Source organism: Lagopus muta, chromosome 1 (genome assembly GCF_023343835.1).
Source record: "Lagopus muta isolate bLagMut1 chromosome 1, bLagMut1 primary, whole genome shotgun sequence".
NCBI classification, from domain to species: Eukaryota; Metazoa; Chordata; class Aves; order Galliformes; family Phasianidae; genus Lagopus; species Lagopus muta.
In genome coordinates this window covers 44,696,352-44,714,930 of record NC_064433.1, presented here as the reverse complement: position 1 = coordinate 44,714,930, position 18,579 = coordinate 44,696,352, and the positions used below count along the sequence as shown (strand labels likewise).

Genomic DNA, 18,579 nt, shown 5'->3' with positions numbered 1-18,579 from the left:
AATTTCTCAACAAAAAGTACTGTTTTGAACAGTGCTTGTTTAAAATTTCAGTAGTTTTATGGCAAGACATTATCTGAAACACTAAAACAATTACTCCATCCCACTTGTACCAGATTGTAAACCTACAGCTCAGCTGCTACTATTGCAGCCTTGCCTCCCTCCTCCTCTTGCCTCCCAAGTGGAGCACTGAGTTGGAAGCAAAGTGCTGGCTTCTCTTCCTGTCCTGCTGTTGTTTTGTTTTAGAACTTCTGCGTGTTTCTGAAGTTTCTGTTTCCAGTTGAATATTTGTTTCTCTCCTCTATTTAGACAGCAAAACAACTGTTATTGTGTTTAGTTTGTGACATTATTGGCCCAGGGTCTTGCCTGAAATCTGCCTTTCAGTTATCGCAGGACAAGTATTTCCCTAGATGGTCATGAAGTTCGCATTCTAAGCTTGGAAGTGCCTGTCTTGTTCTCTGGAGATGAGTTTGTAGCATGCAGAGGACTGATGTAGGCAGTAATTTTAATTGATCGTGTTGTGTAGGCTCTTGAAACCTTTGGTTATGTTTCAAAGAGCCTCATAGCAAAAACTCTTGAGACAGTTCAGTCTCCTGATCTGTGTTTATGTTTAGTAAATAAAGCCTGGACCCATATGTTGAACAACACAGGAAATAAAGCATCTGACAGCTGAGCAGTAGGTGTATCAAATGAAGCTAAGTCTGGTAGAACTGAGCACATTTAAACTGGTAAATTTCATAGAGACAAACAATAATTTATGGTTATCTATATAATCATAAATTAATATCTTAATTCTGCCATATCCTAGTTTCTGGAATATTTTACATTGTTTTGAGGGTTAATTCTATTAACCTCAATTAACCTAATTCTGAAGTTGTTATGCAATACAGTTGTGTACAAGAGAAACATTTTTGTTCTTCTTAACAGCATGTTCTTTGACATCTGTGTACTGTTTGCTCATTGCCAAATGCATATTTACATAAGGAAGGATATAAATATATACCTATTGTTATCTGAATTTTTGCTAGAAAATGTTTCTTGGGGTCTGTGGAATAATAAGATGTAGAAGATGCCCTCTTGGACAGCTGAATTTAGAGCTTTGTACTTTCTGCAAAATGCATCTGAAATTATCAATCTCTAAACAGTCTTTAGTCGTTAATAATTGTTGCTTCTGCTTTACAGTTTAATGATGCCCTGTTGTATACTACTCCAGTTCAGTCAGGGATGTACAAACTCAACAACATGCTGTCACTGGCTGGAATGAAGGTGAGTCATTTGCTAAAACAAGTCTTTCTCTAAATGTGTTTAAACTTAGGTCTTCAAATTTTCAAAAGGCAGCTATATTTATTGTTGGAAAGAGATACTAAAGATGCTTGCATTGCAGACTGTTCTACAGGCATAAAGTTTCTGGCAAAATACTGTTGGAGTACTGTCTTATGTTTTCCTAAATAACTGTGTTGTCACAGGATCATCTTACCTGCATTTCATCCAGAGCTGGCTTACTCAGAAGTAGTCTGCCTCCTTTTTTGGTATTATACCATGTTTAAACTGCCTATCTTTTGCTTTGCAAATGCTTTTTGTTGATGACACCCAGAGATCAGGTAGCTTTGCCTGAGAAACATTCTGGTGGTCAGAACTCCGTGGTTTACAGAGACCAGCTAAGAGGGAGAGAAGATGCAGCTTTTGATTCTGAGTCTTTGTGAAAAGCATCAAAGATAAGCCAACCCCTGTAGGTAATAACAAGGAGCATGTATGCCATGGATTGACCCAATCTCTGGCATGACAGTGAGAACAACAAACCATCGCCTCAGGAATCAAGTGTCTCATCTCTGGTTCTGTCAGAAATGAGCACCGAGTTCAGCTAGAATGCAGATCTGGCTCCCAGGCCTGAGCTTTCACAGGCAGAGCTGCAGCCTCTCTTCTGCCAGCAGATGTCTCATCATGGCTCAGAAGCCCTTAACTTTTAAAATCTTGTGTGTTTGAAACTTGGTATCTCAGAAGAATCACGAGATCCAGCCCATGGGGATATCAGACAGATGCCCATGTAGGGCACACCAGTGGCCTGTGTGTTGTCCTGCAGTGTGCTTTTTTGCAGAGATGCAGGAGAAGCTTACAAGATGCTGGGCCTGAGAATATTGAAGCACATCAGGAGGTGTCTGACAGCTCCTGAACTTCATTCCCTTGTAATCTTCTGTCTTCCTATGTTGCCACAGTGAAATAAAATGGTGGGCACTCTGTACTCTTACTGCAATCCTTGGCTCTAAGGATGTTGTAGAATCTCATCCCTGTAAGATCTGCCCTTTCTATGGTAAACATGCGAGATTTTCCAATAAATAAAAATAAATCAGCATGAAAGTACCATGTCAGTTTGAATGTAAGCCTTTTTTTTTTCTCTTGACTGAAGGTTAAAAAGCCATCCCAGGAAGCTTATCAGAATGAACTGAACATAGAAAGTGTAGAGAGATCCTTCATTCTTTCAGCAAGGTGAGTCTCATGAATTCATACTGACTTTAAAAGTATGTGATTTCAAACAGGCCTCAAAAGTTTTTTCACCTAAGCTCATTACAGCTTGTTCCACACTTACATAATGAAAAGTTACTCCTTGCTTGTGTTGCTGCGGAAGGATAGAGAGACTGACAGATAGATTTCTAGAAATAAAGTGAGCTTTGTTCTAAATTCCTTTTGTTCACATTTAAAAACTGATTTTGAATATTTAGTCTTTTTTTTAATGGGCGGGCAGAAAGGACACCCATTGTACATAATCAGATTCACAGATATCACATGAATGTCTAGCCTGTCATACAGTCCACTCTGACCTGTAAGGAAGATTCCCTGTTGTAAAGTAATAGATGGAAATGCAAAATCTGTAATAAACGTGGCTGGTATTTGAGCAATCTAGGCTTAAGGCTTGCTCAACTGGTAGGGATTCTGCTGTCCTCAACAGAGCAAACTGATAATCAGATGGAACAAAACTCTTTGATTTTTCTCCCTTCTCAGCTTTGCTGCACCTTCAAAAACTTTTAAGTAAATTGAAATATTATCTTCTCACTGCATTTCTTTGTGATGAAAAAGTATTAAAATTCACTTCAGTTAATATTAGGCTTTGCTTTTCTGTATGTTTTTTTTCTTCCAGAGTAATTGATATTCTGTGTCAGTGCATTAGCAGGACAGGATATGGGGCATATCAATACACTTTGACATTTCTGTTAACTGATAAAAGTTGTAAGACGTCATTCTGGTCATCTAGCTAAAATAACAGCATAATTCAGGACATGAGAAATGGATCTCAGTGAAGTGCTGAATGGGACGTGAAATTACGGAAATGAAAGAAAGAACAGGAATGAAGCTTTTCCTTACCAGATAAATACATTTTCCATCTAACAGCCACTAAACTGGAGTGGTTCTGGTCTACGGTCAGTGAGCTGCCTCTGACAAAGACCTGGTTTGGGGATTGTTGTTTTCACTGTGTTTGGAGTTTGATACAGTCTGTCACTTGTGACAGTGCTGATATCGATGAAAAAAGACATGTTTTCTCTTTTATTTAGCAAAGCTGAGCGTAGACTGCTGCTTTCTTTGTGACCTTGTAAATACTGACATTAGGATGTCTGCTGAGAGATAGCAGTATCTCTAGCTGAGGGCCAAACCAAGGTTAGCCTTGGCAGAGCAGCCAGAGGAAGCAGCTCAGTTGTGTCTGGGCAGTAGTTATTTATAACAGCAGACTTGAAAGAAGTATTGATGTATTTCCCAACAAATTTTTATAAATGTTTCTCATGATTCTTTTGAACAAAGATGCATTTCATGTTTAATGTATGGTTCTGCACCACTGTTACATGAGCAGCTCTGTCCTGCTTAGGTGCTTTAGTGACTAGGTTTTGCACACACACACAAAGATGTTTGTAATGTAAAAAGTAATGTAGAAAGGTTAATTGGGTCTTGTGAAAAGATGATCATCTTGAAATACATATATTTTTATAGAAGAGGTTAGCCTCTTCTTTTTGAGGAGCTGGTTAAATGGTAAATTAAAAGTAATTCCTATGAAATACATGCTGGTGCACGAGGGAAAACCTGTAACTTTCCATTATGCTGAGTGCCATTTGTGACACACTTTCCACTTGTCCTTTTCCTAAATTCCTGAAATTAGCCTCATGTTACCAACTAAAATTGCTTTGAATCGCTCTTTCTTTCTTACACTGTCAACATTCCATTTGGAGAGCATCTGTTTCTGTTATTCTTGAATTTATTGGAAATTGAGTGCGTGTGCAAGAGCCCAAAGTTGCACAGCCGTGACATGGAGAGGTTGCACTTTGTTGGGATGAAAGAGACGTTGGGGGATCCAGGTGTGAATGAGGACTTTCTGATTGTTATTTGTCTGTAAATAAGGCCTGGGTTTGTTGTGGAAGCGATACTTCTAGCAGTAGCTGTTTGCATGTGCTGGTGGCATTGCTCCCATGATAAATAGCACAAGTGTGTAGAGAGTTGGTATCTTGTTAATACAGACTGCATCTTCCATTTGATTCCTCATTCCTATATAGTAAAAAAATCTCTATTACAAAACACTTAAAATTAACCTTACAGATATCAGGGACAAGCATGTATTTTTTCAGATAATAAACATGATATTAAGTGTACACCAAAGAAGAGACTTTGAAATAACTCTGGGGGGAGCAATTAAGCTAGTGAAAAATAGCTAGTAATATAGTAATATTTAATAGTAGTATATAAGAGTAGTATTATAGTAGTATGTAATAGCTAGTAATAACTAGTAAGCCAGTTAATGACAAAAGCACAGATTAATGCCCAAACAAGAGGCTTTCTTGCTTCAGGTTTAATTTTGCTGACTGCAGTAGCATTCTGCTTTTTCTAGTCTGGGTCGAGGTTTCAGCTTTCTCAGGTTGTCTGTAGGAACGTGGATTATTTTACATGTTACAAAGCAGCACAGTACTAGAAATCTTGTAATAAAACAAAAACAGAAAAAACAATAAGAATATCTACATGATACGGTACAGTGCAGAAGTAAAGTGTAGGTCCTGAAAACAACAGACCAGCTTGCATGCTACAAGGCCAGCTGGCCCTGCCTCTCCCTGCCAGAGCAGGCAGCCTGAGCTGGGTCCTCTCCTGACCAAAAGGCAGCTCATGCAACTGTGAGAGGAGCCTGAGGGCCCTGAGCCTGGAAACAACAGGGGTGTCCTCCTGGGACCCCTCATAGCTTGGCTGCGTGGAGCAGCTGCAACGTATGCTCCTCACACATGGCTGCCAGAAACAGCAATGGTTGGGACTCTGCAGTCTGTTTAAGTGTTCTGCTGTTTTATTAGCTAAGGTTTTAAAGAGATGGGTAAAATTAAGAAAACTGTAATTTTAGTGGACAAGGCAGCTTTAGGAAGGATGCAACCACTGCTGCCAAGGAGGTGGCGGTGCTGTGCGGCTGAGAGGGACGGCAGGAGCACTGCCCGTTGTGCTGCTGCTGTGACATCAGCCTGGTTCCTAACGAAACCACCTTTGCTCTCAAGTTTTAGAGAACTGTAAACAGCCCTAAAGGCCTGGTGCCAGCAGGCCTACTGAGTGCATGCTCCCAAGGAAAAGGTTAGGACCTAAGCCATGAAACCCCATCTGTAACGCTCCACACATGGCTGCAGGATGCTTAATCTGCAACGCTTGAACCAGCTTTATTTAATATAGCTTTAAGAACATAAATAATGTAACCAGATTTTGAAAAAGCCAGAGGAATTGGTTGTAATTAAGAATGTTATGTAGCTAATGCTACATCCTTCTTAGCAAATGAGGAAGTAAGGGTAAATACACTGAACAAAATGTTCTTCCCGGATTGTGAGATATTAAGGCAGCCAATAACACATTGCTTTGCCCTTGCTTCTATCTTACTTCCTCTCCTTTTGTTCTGATTTTGTTGATGTGTGCACTCAATCATGTTTTCCCCTGTGCCTTGCAGGCTTCTCCTGCATTGCCTTATGAGATTTGTCCTGTGAAACTATATAGTACCCAGTTTCATGCAGGTCAAAACCTCAACTCAAAATATAAAGAATCAAAGCTTTCAAATTCATCTACAACAGGCATTAAATAATAATAATTAATGTCACACCCAAATATTTTCTTTCCTCTTCCCTAACTCTCCTTTTTTGTGTGCCTCATGTTCAATTTCTTGCTTAAAAAAAAAAAGAGATAGATATAGATATGTGATGCTATTTAAGAAGTGAGGAATAAGATACGTGGTTGGTAGACACTTCTGGTTTAAATGTCAGAAGCTCTTTCTAAGCTGGTGTTGCATCTTAAACAAGCAGCCCTGCTCTTCCACTGCCAGACTGCGTCCTCCTCCCCCTAGCTCCCACTCCTTTGTGCTGGCCCAGGCAATTGCTCAGTGGTCTGATGAGCCCAGGCAGTAAATTGATCTTGAGGAAGAGCTTGCTTCAGTTTGAATTGGTTTCCCAGTCCAACTTACTGCATTTAGATCCCACTGTGTAGCCATGTGTACGTGCGTTCTGGCACAAGGGAGAAGGTAAGTCCTCATGGCTGAAAGGTAAGCTGCGCTTTGGTCATCAGACAGAGGATGTTACTCTCTGTAGGCTGGCTAATTCAATGGAAAATTTTGGAGAAAAAAAAAATATTAATGTGGCTTAATTCTTCTATGAAGACTTTATAGGAGTAAAGAGTCAGCAGCACAGGACTGGAGAAAAAACTACATTTTTGGGGAAAAAGTTTGGGGTTTCACAGGGTATAACAGACTGCACCATGGGATGGAAGGGGGGAAAAATACTTAAAATACTTGCTGACATTTCAGATTCCTTCTTAAGATGAAAAACCTGTGCTTGTGTTCTGGGAGCTCCATTTACACCAGTGGTACTCAAGCAGTTCATGGGTACATGGAGGAAGAGGAGGAAGAAAGGACGTACAAACCTTGAAGCAATCATAGGCTATCATGGGAGGAAGAAAAGGAGGAAAGGAACCCACATTATAACAACAGACTGGGGATCATTTTTCATTATTAACACAAATAACTGGCACCGTGCAGTTGGCTTAAATGTATTTATATATATAATATATATAAAAGTAATACTAGTTTATAGTTCCTGTATTTCCTATAGTTCATAGGAACTGGAGACTGGAAACTGCAAGAGAATTAAATCAATGGGTAGTAAAGGTAACAGAATTCTAAACAGCACTCATTTCTTAGTTTTAAATGTTAATAAATTGATTTTTTTTTTTAACCCAACAGTTCTGCTACAGAAAGAGATGAATGGTTGGAAGCTATCTCCAGGTCAATTGAAGACTATACAAAAAAGAGAATCACGTTTAATCCTAGCAAAAGTCTTGAAGAGGTATATCACACTATTATTGTAGCCCATTTTGTTTCCTTATTAAATAAAAAGTTTATTTGCAGCTTTCTAGAGAAGCAGGAGGCTTCCCATGATAAATAACAGAACATGAATTGATAATAGGTGATGACAGAACAGAATGATGTTTCATAACACTATCTAGTTCAGAAATTTAAAATTACCTACTTCCAAAAAACCCAAACCAGCCTTCTCAGTTCCCTCTGTAACCCTGAAAACAGAAAGATAACTGGGAAATATTTTAAAACATAGCAGCTGTTGATAGAAATAGGCTGGTAAAGCTTGGTAGTCACACAGCCTTTTTGAACAAATGAAATACCACTCTGTCTTTAAGCTTGCATTACAGTGGTCACTAGTGAGATGGTAGGTAATGTTAAGGCCATGGCAATTTATAAGAGAAGGCTTTCCAACATTAAGAGAGTTAACCTATGATTACTGGTAAGTACTTGTGTTATTTTTCACCACTGAATGTATGTGTTCTGCCTATGTTCTCTTAGGCAGATACTGAGAAGCAGGAAGAAACTAGCCCACTAGGATCAAAGGCTCCTATCTGGATTCCTGATACTAGAGCCACTATGTGTATGATCTGTACAAGTGAGTTCACATTGACATGGAGAAGGCATCACTGCAGGGCGTGTGGAAAGGTTGGACAATTTTCTCAATAGCTTTTCTTTAAGTTATTTGGGTTCCTGTGTGTTAAGTACAGGCAGAGCCTGATTGCACTGCAGCAACTGTTGTGGGAACAATTGTATGGATCAAAACCAGCTTGTTTAGTGTGGAGAACAAGGTTGAGACAGACCAATAAATCTGGTACATGTTTCTTAGTTTCCATTTTGGGATAGTATTTATGTTTGTCTCCTGCTTCTGCAATTGCACAGTACAAACCAAGAATGTTAGCTAAAATGTTCAAAGTATCTTCCTCACTAATTTGTAGGCTAAGAAAAAAAATGTTTTCTAAAGTTAGTACCAAATTTATCCTACATTTAATTAGTATGAAATGCAGATATATCTAGAGAATGTTTATTTTCTTGTGTTAACCAAATGTGAATATGGGCTCAGTGCAGTTGAGACATCTGTGGTAAAGTTTCAAGGGAGCAATGTCTACTTTGGTTATTCTTTTAAAATTTTCTGCATATAATGTTTTAGTAATGCTGTAAGCTTAATTCACTTTTCATTAATTATTAACAATGGCTTATTAGGGGGCTGTAAGAAAGAAGGACAGACTCTTTAGCAGGATCTGTTGTGATAGGACAAGGGGAAATGGTTTAAAACTAAAAGAGGAGAGATTTAGATTAGATATAAGAAAAAAGGTTTTTCTGATGAGCGCTGGATCAGATTGCCTAGGGAGGTGGTGGATGCCTCATCCCTGGCAACATTCAATGTCGGGCTGGATGGGGCCCTGTGCAACCTGATCAGCTGTAGGTGTCCCTGTTCACTATAGGGGAGTTGGACTAGATGACCTTCAAAAGTCCCTTTCAACTCAGATGATTCTATGATTAACTTATGTAATTGAGTTAACTTTTTTTAGTATTTAGAGGAGAGAAGGGCAATATATTGAACATAGGGACCAGCCAAGGTCTTAAACCATTTTCAGTGTAAAATAGTGCCTGTTTGAGGTTCAGTTCTTATCAGTACTGAAGTAAGTATCTTTGAGCATTTGTTGATTTACAGGTGCATATCATGTGCAGTCATGGTTCTGTTTGTTTCCAGATTGTCTGTCAAGCTTGTTCATCAAATAAACATGGTTTAGACTATATGAAAAACCAGCCAGCAAGAGTATGCGATCATTGCTTCAGAGAGCTACAAAAACAAGGTAAAGAAAATGTGCACAAAACTGTCTTATCTCCCTGCTCTTTACTATCATCTTGCCTCACTATCATGCCTCATCATTACAGCTGTGTTCAAATGCCTAGTTCTGCTAGTGTCTGGAGAGCTATAAGCAGCTCAGATGACAGGACCCCAAACACATTTCTGTGGAGTAAGCTAGGAAGTGAATTTGCAATACATTTATTCATCCTTTCTTTCTGAGGTAACTTGTGTTACATTACTTTTCATTTATGACAGGATAGAAGTGTACACTGAAGTCCTTACAACTTACCATGACCTCCCCTCAGTGAGTTTGCATGTACTTCTATCCTCTGTAACTTGTATGCCTCTAGACTACATTTTTACCATTGAAGCTGCTGAGATAGCTGAAATTCTGGGTGAGGTGGGGATCCAGTCCTGTCTCACAAGCCTTGCTCTGAATTCTGACCAAAGATTACAGTATAGGACACACAAATGAGGGACAGGCAGGGACTGAAATTGTTCACTACCCATTTCTCTGGCAGAAGCTCCAAGTTGACAGTAGCTCTGTAGGGTATCAGAGGAAATAAGTGATGCCCCAGTGAAATAATCACACCAAAGCTTGTAGCATGCTGGGGGAGGCAGTTGTCATGGGGATTTAGGAAGCAGGATCCACATCTCTCAGAGTGGCCATGGGAGTCAGTGAAGTTAGGGTAGATGGATTGCCAGGGTTGGATGCAGGTCTGCACATTGGACAGTAGGGGCTGCTATGCTGCAGGCAACTGCAGTTGCTTTTAGCTGGAAAAAGCTGCAGAGCAGGTGCAGTACAGCTGGCAATCCAATTACTTTCCTTCTGTGCTCATGAAGGGCCTCACCTGGTTCAGGGACATCGCTTAGGGCAGCCCTCCTCCTTCAGGCTGGGCTGGAAACTAGTGGTATGTAGCCACAGAAAAATAGTTTTATGGGAGTGAAGTGTTGCAGAAGTCCTCCAAAATAAGTGAAGGAACTGTGTAGTGCAGTGGAGAAAAATACAGCGGATACTCTGGAGATGGGAACAATCTAGAAGCTTGTGTGCATGTAGTGGCATAATGCTGGAAGAGAAACCCTGCAGCATCCATGCTGCAAAAAGCAGAGAAGATATCAAATGGAGAGAACTGGAAGACAGAGTTGGGAAACAGAGATAAAACAGTCTGAGCTGCAAAGGACGCTTCTGAAAATTTGGTGTGGTTTTTAAGACTTGAATTTTCGTTCTGTATGTAGGTAAAGCAGTTTTGCATCAGTGAATCGTAGTTGGAAACAAACAAGACCAATCTGTTTGGTTTAAAATTTCCTATGGTTTTTTTTGTTTTGTTTTTTGTTTTTTTAATTATTTATCTTGAATGTGACTTTGGGGATTGTAGCTCGCAGTGGTGATACTGAAAAAGTTAACACTGATTTTAGTGTGATTAGCTCTTACATTTGAAACACTGTAATCAGACTAAAAATGCCAGCTGCTTTCTAGTAAAAAGTCCAGGAATCATTGCCTCTGTTTAGTCATCTGTGACATGAAAGCAACGTGTTCATCCTATGCATTTCAGATAACCAGTGCTCTCCTAAGACTGGATCCCCAGTCAACCATAAATCTCCATCAAGTGCCTTGTCTACAGTATTACATAGTATTCCCTCTGGAAGAAAGCAGAAAAAAATTCCTGCAGCCCTCAAAGAAGTAAGTGCTTTATTGACCAAATTATAATTATATCATCAATTTTAACAGTGAAAAAATAATTCCATATTTTAGCTGTCCTCTTTAGAATCAAAAGTCACAATTCATCTGTAACAATGGTTTGGGCCTCAGTTTTACACAGGCAGGACTCTGAACTGTGGAGCAGTGTATAAACTGCGTTAGGAGCCTATGAGACTGGGATTCATACAGTCTGGTATTGTGACTTGCTTCTTGTTTCCCTGTGTTTCAGGGATCTCCCACACCAACTCATCTGCTGATTTACAGTTAGAAAAGATAGAGCTCAACTCTGCCTGCCTACACTGGAGGTCTTGGGAACAGAAGGAAGTAATTTTGCCTTCTTACACAGGAATGTGTGTTCTCCAGATGTACGTGGGCCTCAGTGTTTGAGCCCTCTCCTGTCCTGCCACATACAATGAAATTCTTAGTGACTTAATTTCTCTTCCAGGCTGGATAGAAAGTGGCAGACAAATGAGTTTTTCTTTCAGCCATCTGTGTTATTTATCAGTGCTAACTTGAGGTGAAAATTTCTGTCCTTGACAGAACAGAGTTCTGGAGGTCTGTTATTAAAAAATCTGTACAGCAAAAACCTGGATAAACACATACATACTCTTGGGGTTCTTTTCATTTCAGGTTTCAGCAAACACAGAAGACTCTACAATGAGTGGCTACTTACACAGATCTAAGGGCAGTAAGAAACCATGGAAGCACCTATGGTTTGTTATAAAAAATAAGGTGCTGTACACATATGCTGCTAGTGAGGTAAGAGACGACGTACAAGAAATCAAATGGTCAATGATAATACCATATCTGCAACATCTGCTTGTTTTTATGATCTAGAAACAAGCTGTAGAGTTAGATCACCTCATAGTAACTGATCAGATTGCAATACTGTATTTGGAAGTGGTTTGGTGAGCTTGGTACTATAATATAGATACAGCCATGATGTTTCTGACTCCAGACTTTAGCTGTGAGTACCTCTGCACTGCACACCATTGCAGCTGTAGGTACATTCTGAGTCAGCTGAATAAATGAGGGGCGTCAGTTTTAGATGCATCGCTCAAGTGTGGTGGCAAAGCCAACCTGATAAAAGCATCTGGAAATATATTGTTTTACAGTTTCATAGGGTACTTTGAATGCTTGGAAAATGAGCAAACTAAATCTCTTGATTTCTCCTCAAATTGTGTACCACAGCCAGGAATCTTTGAATTACTATTTGATATATGGTGCTGCAGTAGAAAATAAGAAATGGCGTCTTGTCTAATGGTGTTTCCTTGTTTATTTAGGATGTTTAATCTTTCTGCAGTGAAGAATAATCTCAGCGTGTACTGAGGATACTGTGATTTTAATGCAACTTTTAATGCTTTGCAACATATATGAACGCATTGTAGAGCTGGAGGATCTAATTTTTAGGTTTTTTTTATCACATGTGATAGCTTGATTACAGCTTTCAAGAGCAAAATACATCAAGCATCTGTTAAAAGTATTGCCACCTCACTTTCAAGCACTCAGCAATTTATTTTTTCCATCCTTTTAATTTTCAGTAACAGAAAGTAGAATACATTTAGCCATCAAAACCATCTGGAGTGTGACTTCAGTACCTGAGAGCATCATCTACATCCACAGCTCCTCCTCTTAGTGTATTCAGTACAACTATGAGCATCCTGTGCCCCTATTAAGACCTTAGAAAGGTCGTTGGAGTGAGTACTGGGCTAGACAGACGTTTGTCTGCTGCCAGACAGGAGTTGGTCTTCTGATGTAAGAGGTCCTTCGAAGGCAGAGTAGTTAGACTACCCAGTGAAAGACAAGGCAGATGTTATCAGAAAAAAAAAAAGAAGCGAAGCATTGAAGTCTACATCAACCTGTTATTTTCCTGTTCCTCGATGGATGCGTGGAGATTATTTAAAAAAAGAAAAAGCAGAGTATTTTGTGCATGAGTATTTTTAACAGCTTGCTTACTGCATAATTTGTTGCTATAGTATACTGCATGAATGTAATCTAAATGCATTGTTTAATATAACTTACCTGCTCTAATTTTGTCTTGTTCGCTTTTTTCTCCTGTCAAACAGGATGTGGCAGCACTAGAGAGCCAGCCTTTACTGGGATTCACAGTCAGTGAAGTCAGAGATGAAAACTCAGAGTCTAGAGTGTTCCATTTACTGCACAAAAACACTTTATTTTACATATTCAAAGCAGATGACCCTCATTCAGCTCAAAAGTAAGAAACTGTTTGAATTCATTCCTGTTAGTTTTTCTAGGAATAATGTTTCATAAATTGTACATCTTCATATTCATGGATTAAGCATATTTACAGAAGGTGCATATTGAATAAATAAAGTTTTAATACAAGTAACTTTAATAATTCAGGTCTTGATTTCATTAAGGCTTTGGAAAACACAATCAAACCAAGTGGAATTGGGAAAAAAATCTTGTTTTTGTTTCTGTTTTTCTTTAAACGAAGAAGCAGACTGTCCTCTGCAGAGGAGTAAATGTAGGAGAATGGAAAAAATCTTTCCTTTTTCATAGCCTATTCCATCATCTCTCTCCCACATCCACTCAAGTGAAACTTGAATGTTTTCTTTCTAGAAATCCACAAAACGTGTTCTGAAAGCTAACTGACCTGTCCCTGTTTTCATTTCATTTCCAACTATATGTGTGAGTTATTTTATATGAATATATGCACTAAAAAAAGGGAAGCCTAAAAAGTAAGGTATGGAAACTTGAAGTGTGTATGCAACTGTGCACAAGCATAGGAGCATGTTTAGTATGCTCCAATGATAGGTCTGAATTCAAAGCATTCACACAAACAGCTTTAAGTCCTGCTGCCATATCTGAATTTGGAGTTACACTTATCAGTTTATGCCTTGTGTTTATTTTATATAAAATAACCTAGAAATGTGGTCCTTAACCAGCAAAAATAAACCAAACCCAACACAATTTGCTGTGTGAATCATGGAGTAAACTAGAAGTGACCATGCAAGCAGTACATTTATTTGAAGGGTTTCAGTGAAGTTTTCCCAAATGAATTTTACATTAACAAAACAGATTTCATTGGTTAACTAGTTCATTGTTAACACTTAAACATTCAAATGGCTGTAGGTAGAGTTTTGTGTAAATAGGGTCATTCTAAAAAACAAAACATCTGTGACATTGGAGAATTTTAAACAGGAGGGAACATGCTTAATGACACTTCTCTGTATACAGAGTCTTTGTTAGCTTTTGGGGGGCATATTTGTTTTACAGTGTTTCGTTTCCATTAAGTGGAAACACAGAAATGTGTCCTCATGTGTACTACATGAAACAAAACAAAAAAATCTGAGGCATCCAATAGCTGTGTTTTCCAGTTCAGCCAGTGGCTTCTGTAATCAGTAGAGAAAGTTGGAATTGAGTGTGTTCTGCTTTTACTGGGGCTAGGAGTAATGCTAAGTACCTTAAATCGCCAGCTTTCTCCAAGTATTTAATATCCTTAATAGATTTACATGGAACTTGCAAGATAAATCCTGCTTTGATAGCATTAAAATTGAAAGAACTCTCTCTGTTGGCCTGTTTTCATTAGTGCACATTGTTTTTCCCTCTTAGGGTCAAAGAAACATCTGATGTATTTTTGTAAGCTTTAAGAGATGTTTACTTTTGCTGAGCTTTGAATACTTTTAGTCTAGTAGAACACTCAATGCTGAAAATGCCTGTGAGTTTTAGTTATTTTTATGAACAAATGACAGTGAAAAATACAGTGAGCCCTAAGAAGTCAGGGATAGTGGATTGAGATATCAGTGTTGGCTTAAATGTGAGTGTTCCCTGTGGCTTCCTCTTTCAGCCCCAGCAGTCCTTCACTAATGTCCTTGTGCCAGTGGCAAAAGCAGCGAGCCTGGGCTATGCACACAGCTGCCTCAACTCTGGTAGTGTCCTCATTTATCCTGGGCCATAGCTGCCATGAAATCAGAGAAGGGTATTGTTTTTTAAAAAGGGTATCCAGAGACATTATTGAAGTTGATGCAACTGTAGCATTTCCTGCTTTTTTCTTTGATGTAACTTAAGTCTGGGAAAAAAAAAAAATATATATATATATATATATATATACACATATATGTATAATCTGGCCTCGTATGAATACTTAATACATTTTAAGGAAGATTCATATGTTTGGATTCATTGGATGGATTTTTGGCATTTGCACGAGCAGGACAACTGGCAATGGGGGTGTGATACTGCACGTGTCAGTCTGCAGGGAGTGGGCAGCGTAATTTGCAGTTTAACCAGCAATTCCCTAACAGTGTTTTGTTTTCCAATAGGTGGATAGAAGCTTTTCAAGAAGGCACCGTACTATAGCAGTGTCAGCGAGTCCAAAGCAAAATGTCCAACATGATGGCAAACCAGAGTACAGAAACTGTTACAAGAAATTGAATCCTTCCATGTCAACCTACCCCAAACTGTATATTTGTCAGCATTAGGAGTTGTTGCATTTTTAGTGTAAGGTAATATTTTTTTAAAGAATTGTGTGTATTTCTGTGTTGATACAAAAATGTGTTATTTATTAAGTTCCAGTGTTTACTTTGATGGTCAAAATTGTTGGTGAGGTCTGCATTGAGGCCTAAAGTGCCCTTGTCTTCGGAATGGCAGGTGGTTGGTCAACATATCCTTGAAGTTTGTGCTTCTATTTAAAAAAAAAACAAAAGCAGCAAATCTGTTGTAATTGTGGAATTTCTCATGGTTTGTGTATAGGCCTTCAGTTGCTGATACACAGCTTGCAATGTAGCAGGAGCAGATCAGAATGGGAATTTTAGAGATTTTGAATCTTTGTTGGCTACGTAAACTCCTTTAAGAGAAATGTATGATAATGCAGTTCCTTTCCTTGAATAGCAGTTGAACTCCTGCATACCAATTAAAATAGTACCACAAATTATGTATCACAGAAGCAATTACAAAGTACATTTGTAAAAATGAGAAAAGAGAAAAGGGTAAACTATTTTAAAACAGAATTAGCGAGTACAGAGATAAAGCAGTAGAGTTTCTACAGTCCGACAGATACCAAAGAGACTAAATGAGTTACATTCAAACAATTTCAGGATATGGTTTTTTTCCACTAGTAATTTAAAGCAGTATTTTATTTTTTTTAACTAAAAAATTGGTTTTTTTGCATTTTTTGTTTCAAAACTGTGTCAAATGACTTCTGTATGCAGTAGGAAAGACTGTTTTAAACTATTGTTCAGAGAACACTAAACACGTGCATGCAGCCCTTCTCCCAAAAACTTAAACTATTGTCTATTTAAATGTTATATTTAAACTGGAATTGCCATACCAAGAAAACACAGCTTTTTTTTAGTGCAGATGGCATGGAAGTGTATGTGATTATTTGAAATTCTTGTTGTTTACACTATGATTTGTTCTGTCTGACACTTTAAAAAAACAGGTTGGGTTTTTTTCTTCCTTTAAGAAAATTGTCAGTATACCTCATTGGAAAATACTTGCTGATGATTTTGGTGCATTTATTCTACTTCAGTTTTTTAAAAATTGTGAACACTGTAACAGCATAAATGGAACTTAGAACTATGAAAAGCACATGATAGGAAGCCATTTTTATGTCAAAAGCAATGCACATGTAGCCAGTTAATTATGCTGGATGCAACACTGTTCAGTAGTCCTCTCAAGCTAGTTGTGGAAGCAGGATTAAGAGCGATTAACTTTCAAATTAATAGTTTTAATCCACGTTGATAGCTGTATTGAAGCCTCACAAAGGAAAGAAAATGATGATAGAACAGTAGTGATCACAAAAAGGTCAAGAATGAAAATGCGAACCAAAATTCACATGCCCTCAAATACCTCAAGATCAGGTCTAAGATAATAACACAGCTCTGGGGAGATTTGTTTTCCAGAGCTTCTGTTAAGTTCACTGTGGGCTTCAAAACCTAATGCTTAAGTGTATGAGGAATTTTACTGACTTCAGGCATTTCAGTAGAGTATGTTTCTGAATCAGGGATTTAAGGCTGTAGATTTGGCTTCTCTGGTGAATGTTAGAGATTTGACCAGATAGTGTTTGAAATTCAGTGGGAGCTGGAACAAAGCCTTTAATCACTTTTTTATGCAAATACGATAAATGGATTTTCTTCTCTTTTTATATATAAAGGGCTTTTACTTTCTTTCAAAACCAGTGGGTGACTGAAGCCAAGTAAGCTATCTGCATGTCTCTTCAGGGTGATTTCTGACATGGGTTTTACCATACCCGAAATAAATCTGATACCAGTGTAACACAGATGTGATGTAGCTGTTCTGGTTGATGTTATCCAGGGGAAGAGCTGCTTAATATTTTTACATGGACTGCACACCAACTAAGATATGGAAAGCCATGAAATGGCAAACAATAAGGAATTTGGCTAGAAGCAAGTTTTATTTATGTTCTAATACTGATTTCCTTGCTGCAAAACTGAAATAGAGCAATAAATCATAACACAGGCTGAGCAGGGTGCCTGAGTTCTGCCTCATGTGGCAACATACTACCTCTCAATGACTTAGGTGCAGTGAGAAAACAGTTCAGCAGTTCCACAGAAGTCAGAGGACTTCTTCCAGAAACAGTTAATCAGTCAACAAATTGTCTGTGACAGAAACAGATCTGAACAGAGCCTTAAATACCATAGTGCACACATTGAGGTCTAATTATGTGTGAAATAAATGAAATTGTCTTTATGAGCATGTTTGAATATTTATTTCTCCTCTTTCTCCAGCACTTGTGCTTTGTATCACGTGGAGAGCCCACAACATAGGTTTTTCATAGCATTCTCAGACAGTTGCTTTTCAAACTGTTAGTCTGTTTCTCCACCCTGCCTCCCATCCTCATTCACTGCCATCAGAAGTAGTGTCACTTCTAGATTCCACTCTTACATCAGCAAATTCACTGAACAAGACCAGCAGTTTTTAAACACCTGCCTACCTCTTCTTATACACATCCGTAGTTAATAATTTAAGACTGGTTGGTAGAGAATGAGACAAACACAAGCATTGGAGATTAATTCTAGAACCTTTATTCTTGGGTAAATGAAAGGTCTATGAGAATGAATTGTCTTTAAGAAATCCTTGATGTAAAGCTTTCTTTTATCCCCAAAATTATTCATGACTTGAAACAAACGGATAGCTGAGCAACCATGGAACACGTGTTACTAGATAACTTGTGTGTGTGAAAATTGAGTACCAAATTATGTATGTTACATCATAATGGAAAGAGATGTTTGGAAAGACACATTCAATGCATTTGTTTGCTGTAACTGCCATCCCTTGTATGTACCCTCTACACACGTTTTTATTTGGAGTAGTCATAAACTGTGCTGTCTACATGAAAGAATAGAATCTTTATTTTGTAAATGAAAACAGCTCAAAGTTGTTGTAAATATTCCTGTGTATATGTATCATTTTTGTATAAACAAAATCACATTACCTGAGTCTCTGTTTGTTTTTGAAATATTTTCAGGTTTTTGTGTTACCTAATTCATTTATTTACAGCTTTCCAAGCAACAAAATTGGCTGTCATCATCTTGCACATCTGTATTGAAGTCTGTACTATGTTTTGCCCTTAGAACCAGAAAAAAATCTGAAAGGTAAGTTGTGTGCACAGACTGACAGCCCACTACTGGATCTGACAGCCTGACACAGTACTCTTAAATGGGCTTGCTCCTGTCAGCCAAGACATTGCATGCACTTGTTAAAAAAAACCAATATATTTGCTATGAATATTATTTCCATATTTGT

At 38.3% G+C, this 18,579-nt stretch overlaps 1 protein-coding gene across 2 annotated transcripts in view; it reads left to right on the top strand.

The window, feature by feature from the left end:
* FGD6 (FYVE, RhoGEF and PH domain containing 6) overlaps nt 1-18,272 on the top strand; it is a 67,813-nt gene extending 49,541 nt beyond the window's left edge. Inside the window, exons 13-21 of one of the 2 annotated variants that reach the window (XM_048943800.1) lie at nt 1,180-1,263; nt 2,402-2,481; nt 7,223-7,325; nt 7,838-7,984; nt 9,051-9,153; nt 10,703-10,830; nt 11,479-11,607; nt 12,915-13,063; nt 15,135-18,272. In XM_048943800.1, coding sequence (XP_048799757.1) covers nt 1,180-1,263; nt 2,402-2,481; nt 7,223-7,325; nt 7,838-7,984; nt 9,051-9,153; nt 10,703-10,830; nt 11,479-11,607; nt 12,915-13,063; nt 15,135-15,171 — 960 coding nt within the window. In that variant the 3' untranslated portion in view covers nt 15,172-18,272. The other variant, XM_048943809.1, reaches the window with a different exon arrangement.
* The last annotated feature ends 307 nt before the right edge of the window (nt 18,273-18,579 follow it).